Source organism: Cucumis sativus, chromosome 6, assembly GCF_000004075.3.
Source record: "Cucumis sativus cultivar 9930 chromosome 6, Cucumber_9930_V3, whole genome shotgun sequence".
Classification (NCBI taxonomy): Eukaryota; Viridiplantae; Streptophyta; class Magnoliopsida; order Cucurbitales; family Cucurbitaceae; genus Cucumis; species Cucumis sativus.
In genome coordinates, this window is record NC_026660.2 from 30,154,353 (window position 1) to 30,163,618 (window position 9,266).

The 9,266-nt window shown below is 32.8% G+C and overlaps 1 protein-coding gene across 3 annotated transcripts; it reads right to left on the reverse strand.

The window, feature by feature from the left end:
* Positions 1-845: 845 nt before the first annotated feature.
* On the reverse strand, positions 846-4,864 carry LOC101215498 ((S)-2-hydroxy-acid oxidase GLO1). 3 transcript variants are annotated; one of them, XM_011659992.2, is made up of 12 exons: positions 4,532-4,864; positions 3,761-3,919; positions 3,122-3,246; positions 2,726-2,772; positions 2,506-2,583; positions 2,243-2,367; positions 2,094-2,160; positions 1,935-1,997; positions 1,759-1,828; positions 1,535-1,635; positions 1,322-1,426; positions 846-1,236 (listed from the first exon to the last, which is right to left on the reverse strand). In XM_011659992.2, exons 2-12 carry the CDS (start codon positions 3,895-3,897, stop codon positions 1,051-1,053), a joined length of 1,104 nt encoding a protein of 367 aa, XP_011658294.1. In that variant the 5' UTR covers positions 3,898-3,919; positions 4,532-4,864; the 3' UTR covers positions 846-1,050. The 3 variants fall into 3 exon arrangements, with proteins under 3 accessions (XP_011658294.1, XP_031743905.1, XP_031743906.1); XM_031888045.1 differs by lacking the exon at positions 4,532-4,864 and adding an exon at positions 4,461-4,479; XM_031888046.1 differs by lacking the exon at positions 4,532-4,864 and adding an exon at positions 4,364-4,382.
* Between the last annotated feature and the right edge of the window lie 4,402 nt (positions 4,865-9,266).

A 9,266-nucleotide genomic window follows, 5' to 3' on the forward strand; every position in this document is an offset into this window, starting at 1 on the left:
TTAGCAATAATGTGTCTCAGGGGTCAAATTCAAAAGTTGATGCAAGAGACACAAATGCATATAGGATAATCGTAGTAAGTGACACTTTTAAGATTAATAATTAAGTATATATCAACATTTTTAAATAATTATAGATATAAGAAAATTATTGATAGACTTTTAGGAAGCTAGATTTGAATTTTGTCAAAAAAAAAAAAATATTTACATCGTGTTAGCTATTTTTTAAAAATTTTGTGTGGGATATCAATTATGTTTCTAATTCATCTCTAACATATTTTAATAAAAGAAATGTTTATATTAGACTTAAACTATAAATTTGTATTTAATAGGTATGATTGTACTATTTTTTTCAAATCAATGTATCATTTTATTTTGAAACAATTATTTTTGTTTGTTATATTCATTTTTGTTAAAATAGTTATATTTAAATATACTCGAGGATAGACTTTAAAATAGTTAAAATCATTTTTGTTATATTCATTTCTAACAAAATTATAGGACTTGATGAGAGTAGAGATAACTACCGTTGGTGTTAGAATAGAGTATATATTATCCTTCTCCCATTTCGCTACACCATTTCTTCTCGAGGATTCGTTTTCTTCTAGATCTGAAAGGAGAGCAGCCGACATCGTCCTTGTTAACCTGCGTTGTGGCCAATAAGACATGACCCAAGTTCCCGCTCCTTGGTTGTAGCTTGTTAACCTATGTTTCAATTTTTTTGTAGCTTGTAAACATCTTTTTTTCGAACAAGGCAAGAAAATCAAGGGGATTGGAACATAAAAATGCCTACTTTGTGTTTCTTTTCCATTTTTTTTTTCCATGTTACCACCTGTACCAGCAACCAAAAAGACATCAAGATCTCAACTTCAGTAACATATCATCAATGCTGGCAACAGAAACAATATAGGATGATGAATGTAATATCCCATTCGAGAAGACATTACATATTTTATCATAACAGAACATCGTTCATATGCTATATAAATTACAACCCCAAGAATTCAAGACTGCCAAATTGTGTTTGTTGTTGTTGCATAGGCAATGCGTATCTCATAGCCTTGGCACGACGCGAGGAGTGTCCCAGTCGGCCACAATGTGGCTGCGGGTGATCTCCTGAAGTGAGCGGCAGCCACTCAATGCCATGGTCAGCTCGAACTCATCACGCATCATCTGAAGTGCTTTCCTCACACCGGCCTCACCCTCTGCTGCCAAAGAGAACACCACTGGCCTTCCAATCTAGCATTGATGAATATGATACTTTAAGAGATCATAGAACTGATAGTAGAAAAGTGAACATCTGTATCGTGTTCTTTTTACTTACAAATATGCCAGATGCTCCAAGCGCCAATGCTTTGAAAACATCCGTTCCACGTCGAACACCACCATCCAGGAAAACGGGAACTTGGCCTCTAGCAGCTTTAACAACCTGAAATCATCAAGTATTAGAACATGTTCATAGCTAATATGGGTTTTGTTTTAGGCCAACAAAAGATCTGCGAATCAAAATTTACTATTGTGCAATTGTATCAAGTACCTCTTCCAAAGCCACAATGGTTGCAGGAACGTAGTCAAGTTGGCGAGCTCCATGATTTGAAACAATTATTCCAGCAGCTCCACTGGTAATGGCAATCCTTGCTGCAATTAGGAGGCCAAAACATCAGATTACACTAAAAGCGCCCCATAGAAAAGACAAAATGTTGTTGATAGAATCAAATGAATGTCTTGTTATAGCCATTTTTCCCATCATGGTTTACTTACTGTCCTCAGCAGTAAGCACACCCTTCACAAGAATTGGCAACTTGGTGATGGTCTGCAGCCACTTGACATCCTGGAAAAGAAGTTTTTACAATAATGCTACCTTGTTTGCTTCCAAATAATAATGGTAATAGCAATAACATTGTCTTTCTGAATTTTGAATGACATTTTTTAGTTACCTGCCAACTGAGAGTACGGTCAATCTGCCCCGCAACATATGAGGCCAGTCCAGAGTCATCTGCCTGTAAAAAAAACCACACCCCCACAGAGAAAGAAAGTGTTATCGAGGAATTGTTAATGGAAATAGAATTCAGCATAGAGTGGCATTTCACTCTTACCTGGTCCATTTTACCAAGATCCAATCCCTCAAAGTTCTTCAATGTCAAATATGGTGGCAAAGTAAATCTGCATCAAGAACCATCGAAGTGTGAAGAACATTTGATGCAAGCTTTATTATATACCACACTGACTCAATATATCCACACACCTGTTCTTGATATCAGCTTCCCTGCGACCAAGCCTTGGAGTGTCCACAGTCAGAGCAATGGCTTTGAAACCAGCCTTTTCAGCTCTTCTCACAAGTTGTGCCACAACATTCCTATCCTTGTACACCTGAATAAGCAATAAAATGAAATCAGATGAAACGCATTAAGACCAAATTTTTTAGACAAACGAAGCAGTAAATAGTTGGTGATAATATAAAATGTTGCTTGTTATTATTCTTGAAAACTCTTTATAAATTGTTCTTACATATAGCTGGAAGAATCGAATGCCAGGTCCAGTGGAAGCAACTTCTTCAACACTGGAAGTAGCCCATGAGGAAAGAGTCTGAAAGAATTGAAGAATAGCTCGAATTAATCTTAGAAATAAAGTCCTTAACCAACCTCACACTTGTAATTCAAGTCAAGACTGTGTGCCATAAATTTGAGAGAACAGAAAAAACTTTAGGCTTCGAGGAAGAAATTTAAACCATAATTGTGCCCGCTGCAGATGCTGCTCTGGCTGTTGCATACTCCCCTGCATTGAAACAGCAATATTATTCAGACGAAAACAGAGTCATTCTTGTAGGAAGGGAAACGTAAATCAGCTCAATAAGTATGATTATTTTCTTTTAACCATAAATTTCGTCTTGATGTGTGAATTTTCTCATTCAAATCTAATGTGAGTACTAATCTCGAAATGCAACTACAGTCTATGGTTGACCAGAAAGATTTACAAGCCATTAAAACAGTTCATATACATAATAGAACTTGACAAATCAACTTTCAACAAGTTCCGACTATCGAATGTTTTCTAAACCATAAAGACAGACACTGCATGACTGTCTAGAAAAATGGAGTTCAAAATGGAATTAGGAAGTTTTTACCTTCAGGGTGAGCCATCTTTTGCATGGCAGTGGGAGCAATCATAATGGGCATTGAAATTTTGAATCCCAACACAGTTGTTGACATGTCTATCTTACTCACATCAATAAGAATACGAGGACGGAACCTGTCTCGATGAAAGTTAGCAACTGTCAGACAATTAGTTTTAATATTGCTCTAGGGAGAAAAACAGAACAAAGAACACGAACTCAGATTGAAGCTTCTCTAAAAAAATTCAGAGCTGTTTTAAGTGAAATTTATTTTTTAAAATTATAATTAAGGAGAACAAAATATTAATTAAATGCTTGCTTCAATAGCAATATTTAGTATCTTCAAATTTTCCTAAACTATTTTTAACTATCATGAAAATTGTGAAAAGTGCTTCTATTGAGATTAAAAGTATCTTTCATCCATTCAAAAGTGTCCATAAAACTCACGCTCTTGGATAAAGAACTATATGAGTGTTTTCTCCAAATATATTTTTTAAAAAGTATTATCTAAAAGCACTACTTTCTTCAAATATCATCTGAAACTATCTTTCAAAGATTTATCTAGCAAATAAAAAAAGATGTACAACACGAGATAAAAAGTGAAGTAATGTTGTATTGAAAGCACTAGCGAAAGCATGGAAAGGAACGTACAAAATCCTGGAAAATGCATTTCGATTCTCCTTCAGTGTCCACTGGTCCTCTGCACCAGATGCATAGTAGTCATAAACCATCTTTGGCAACTTCTCCTTTGCAATAGCCTCAAACTCGGTGACATTAGTAACCTCCATCTTTTCAGCAACCTACTTAAAGCTGTGTTTAAGAAAATTAGACAAATTAATTCAAAACCCAACAAATTGAAACGATCTGTCAGGTATTTGATGAAAAGGGATGAAGCAACAATTCTCATCAAGACCAAGAAAGTACAAGTCTCATCATGAATAATACGATTGATGTACGAGATAATCATTGATTAACAAAGTAAACTAGTTATTAGTTTATTACTTTAAGGTTTATTCATCTAAACCAGCAGAAGATGCGTTTATCGATACTTTATTCCATGCTTGAAAACTATTGCAAACGAACATTCATCGAGTATCAAGATATGAATCTAATTGAACCAGTGAATATCAGATTCATTTCACTCAAGTTCCATAGATAAACCGACAATGAAACAGAAAACAAGCCCACCCATCATCATCAAAATCAAATTCATAGAGCAGAAGTGAACGTCAATCTAAAAGAATCCAAACCCACATCAATGAAACAGAGAATAAACGAATAAGAACTGCATGAAACACAAAAACTCGAAATACCCAAATGAGTGAAGAAACAATACACATAGATGTAGTACCACAAAATCCCAGATAAGAGAAGAACAAATCAGACGTGGCAGAAGAACAAATGAGGGGAGAGAGAACATACCCTTATCTGTGGAAATGAAAATGAATGAAGGGAAATAGTGAAAAGGGATTAAAGATAACAAATAGAAGATGGAAAGAGGAGCGAAAGAGAGAGAGATTGAGCTCTCAAAATGAAGAATGCGAAAACAAACAACAAATATAGCAAAAGGGCGATAGAGGAAGACCGTGATCGGATTGAAGGAAAAGACAAAATGGGTGGGATCAAATTGGGGAAAGAGAGAGAGAGACCACATTATTTGGATTGGATTTTGAAGGTGAGCGTTAGAAATCAAATCTGTTTCACAGAAAATTCTCAAATTAATCAAAAATAAAAACTTGTGTGGAGGGCGATCGCAAGACTGTCACTCCCGCTCAATCCTCGATAAAATCCCTACTTCAATAATGTAATCTAATTTTCTATTCGAATTGATCAGAATGAAGAAAAAAAAAATGGTGGGGAATTCAAACTTTGACAAATTTGTGCTTCAAAAAACGAAATTTATCTCTCAAATCTTCACATGCTTGGAAGTTGATGCGGAAAATATAATTCTTTACTGACTATACTACAACACAAACTTATACCGTATCTGTACCCAATCTTGCTTTCCTTATAAGTACTTTAGGCCTTTGATATGATTGATTCTTCTTTATCTTTGTTAGTACAATGCTTACTTTATTATTAATTTTCTTATAATCACATCTTTAATCCATTTTCAAAATTATTTCGAAACATTTCTTGTATTTTATATTGAAGTTTTCGTTCCATTGAAATAGCAACAGTAAAACTAAATTAGACCGAATCCTACTAATGTAAAAGACATAGAATGTTAAGTGGTTATAGATGAATAGAAGATAAAAACAATATGTATTTAATTTCAATTGTATCAATATTCTAAATGATAAAATATTGATTATAATGGTCACAAAGATGGATAGTTAATTAGATCTCTTGTCTTGTAATCTTTTTTAATAATAATAATTAAGAGGAAAGAAAAGTCATTCAACTAAGTAATTAAGAATTTTTTTTATTCTTCCTCTTTTGGTTAGGTGAAAAGGAAAGTAAAGAAAAAGTTGGGAATTCCAAATAGTTTATTCAAAATGTGACAATAAACAATGATATTGTAAGTTTACATCTCTCCTACTTTACGCTTCATAATTAGTACCGAATCATTAATTTGAAAAATGACATCTAACTTCATTTATTTGCATTTATACCTTTCCCTTTTAATATCTTCTATACATATCATCATATCATCGTACTTCTATTTATTGATTTGCTTTAAAATGCATGTAAAGGTTCATACTTCAAGGTGTTATATTAAATCGTATTTGTACTCGGAAAAAAAAATTGTCAAATCCCACGTAAATATGGTTTGCCTTGAAAACCTTGAATCCTAAATCTAATAATTCGATATCCAATGAGGCGACTAACCCTAAAATTGAATAAGTGTATCGTATAAGTATGGTTAGACTTTAAAGAAAACGACTTTAAAGAATACACATAATGCAAAATAATAAAGGATCTATGAAATGTGCATAAATCACGTTATTATATAGATATATTGAAAGGATATTCTAATTTGTTGAAGTCGTCCGCCGATAACAGTGTTTGTTTTTTTACCTACTGTTCAACGTTTATGCTCAAGTCTTCTACTACATTAACAAAAAGTTTCATAACGTAATATAAAAATAAAAGATCTTCCATGTTGTATTTTGAAAAATGTTGTAATTACATATGATGGCTATTAGGTAGGTTTTGATTGTTTCTCAATTATATTCGATAATTTTATAAAATTTGAGTGGGAAGAAAAACTACAAATTGAAGTGAAATTATTTTGTTAATTGATAGAGGTTTGAAAGAAATACGGTGACTTTTTCTATTATAAAAAAAACGAGTGAAAGTGACGTACCTTTTTCTAAATTACTATTTAACGACCACCAGTGCACTAATCAACTTATAAACTATGACTCTACTAATTATTTATTACATATATGTATAACAAGGAGATAGTTAAGAAAATATTAATAACCTAAAATTATATTTGTATTTTGTTTTTTATTGATACAAAACGAAAGAAAAAAATGACTTAGAATAAATCGACTTGTAGACGTAGACTAGTTAAATATGTAAATCACCCATAATTCATCGTTAAATTAAATTGCGGACGTGATGTGTATTTGACCATAAAAACAAACTAACTTACCCAAGAACGAGTCTCCGACTAAACATTCTTTAGCTACCACACATTTGGATCGTCTCACCCTTAGAAAGCTCCATACGATCACAAAGTACATATTCCATTGAAATCACAACATTATTCGTCTCAATCAAATCGTCGTGCATGAAAAATAATTAATCTACACAAAATTGAAGAAGAAAGATTTTAGATTATATTCCATATCTATGCCATAAATTTATATAAACATTGAATAAACCTCTCAACTTTTGTGCATAATTAAGTAGAATTTAACTTGACATTTGAGAAAATTAATACCAATTTGAAATTAACACAGGAAAAACTTTTAAAAATTTAGAAGTCTAACTCGTTCAAATTATAAGTTTCATACGACGGTGAACAAACTAAATTTCAAAAGGATGAACCAATATATTTACGAAAAATAAATTAGGGTTCGATACAACTATTAACTTACTGTGGCACGTAGTTGCAATTTTCAGTAAACCCGTGGATTGCATACGGTCGTAGCAGACGTCATAAATTACAAAATCAATACAGGCCGTTCGATTTGAAAAATCGTCCAGATAACAACGAAAGGTCACAACATCCAACGGTCGAGATCACATTCTCGTGGACCAACGTACCAAAGGTGACAAGTTCCGGAAACACTAGAGCGAAATAAATACCGAAACAAAATACAAAGCGCGGTTCTTGCAAACCCTCGTAGTCCATATCTCTTACCATCGCAGTATCGGTGGCCTTCTGTCTGTGGTGGTGCAGCTACTTCGTTTCTTCGCTGAGGTACTTTTCTTCCATGCATCTTTTCTCTTTATCGCTGATATTAACGGTGCGTCAAACTGTTTCCCTGGATTGGGGTTTTCTTTTTGCATTCCCTTCACCCCAAGAATGCAAGTTTAGGAACATTCTAATGTTTTTTTTTCTTCAATATTTAGTCGCTATTTAACCAGTGTTTTAACGCTAAACGATTCATTGAACTATTTTGGTTCTGGTGGAAACCCTAATTTTTCTTTCAAACTGGGAATGAGTTGAAATGCTCTCGAGCTTCACAGTGTCTTGCTCTGTGCTTATCTCGCTCTTTCTCTTTTGGTGATTAGGATCGAATATGATGTTTTTCATATTATTTTTTTTCATGTAATAAATGAAAGAAATCTCGATTGAGTGTATTTTCAGAATATTGTTCATTTTAATTTTTTGCGACTGCAGATAAATTGAAATTTTAAAATGGTGAGAGGGACTATAATGGAGACAATAGGGGGTACAAGAGACGGATTACTGAACAAGATGCATGGGTTAGTGATGAACTTGTTGTTTACCGAATACTTTGCCCGGATGAGGTCATTGGAAGTGTTATTGGCAAGAGCGGGAAAGTGATAAACACTTCCAAATTACACGGTTCATCTTGGACAAAAATTATACAGCCTAAAAACTTGAAATCTAGATTCATCTAGAGCAAAATTATAACGAGAAAGCCTAAAAGTTGATAAGTTAAGGCTTTCTCGGTACAACTATTAGTTTTTTTTTACCAAGAAAGCCTTCACTTATCAATTTTTTAAACTTTCTCCGTACAATTGAAAGCCTAAAAAATTGTTGGTTTTTTATTTACCGAGAAAGCCTAAAAACTTATCAACTTGTGAAGTTCTTATGATTGAGTAATAAAAAAGAAACATACATATTATTGGTATTAGTAATAACTATCAATTCTTTTAGCATATCTTAATTATACTTTCATATCTTGAAGACGCCTTTCATTTGGATGTTATCTCGATTCATTTATGTCTCCCTCTTAAAAGTAGGATGTTACGTGCTTGAACTTTTACTTGGTTTATTCATAAACGACATCTTACTAAGAGAGGATTTGCTCTCAAAATCAATAACATCCCACACCCAAAGTTCCAAAATTTGGACTACATCTAAAATCCACCTAATGGCCCATACATTTTAATACATCTCCTACAACTTAGCTACATACTTCTTGCTTATCTTAAATGTTTCAAAGAGTGAAAATTATCTCCATAAACCAACAAGAGCTTTTTCAACATACTTTGTCCTCACTCACATGCTGATAAAACACGTGATTAAGGGTGAATTAATTTAATTGCTCATGATGTAATCTATAGTGTTTTGTGTTGATGTAGCTTCAAAAACAAAGCAAAAAGATACTAAAACATGTCGATAAATAAACTGGTAAACAATCAAATTTGCTTATTAGCGGTAAAAACAAAAACATTACACAATATATTAACACTTAATTTTGATAAAATTTATAATGATAAAGACCATAGGATTACAAATTTAAAAATATTAAAACTAAATTGTTATATACTGAGTACAAATACAAAAAATATGGAAGTTCAAGGATTAAAAAAAGTGTATTACATACCCACACAAATATATAAAATTTTGAATGTTAATTCATCTCCTTTTTCCATTATACTTTTAAATAAATTCATATTCTTAAATTAAAACAAAAAACAAAACGATTACCGAACATAATTTCAAAAGTAAAAGTTTCTTCCTAAATATTTGGAAGGAACAAATTAGAGAAAAGAATACTCTAGC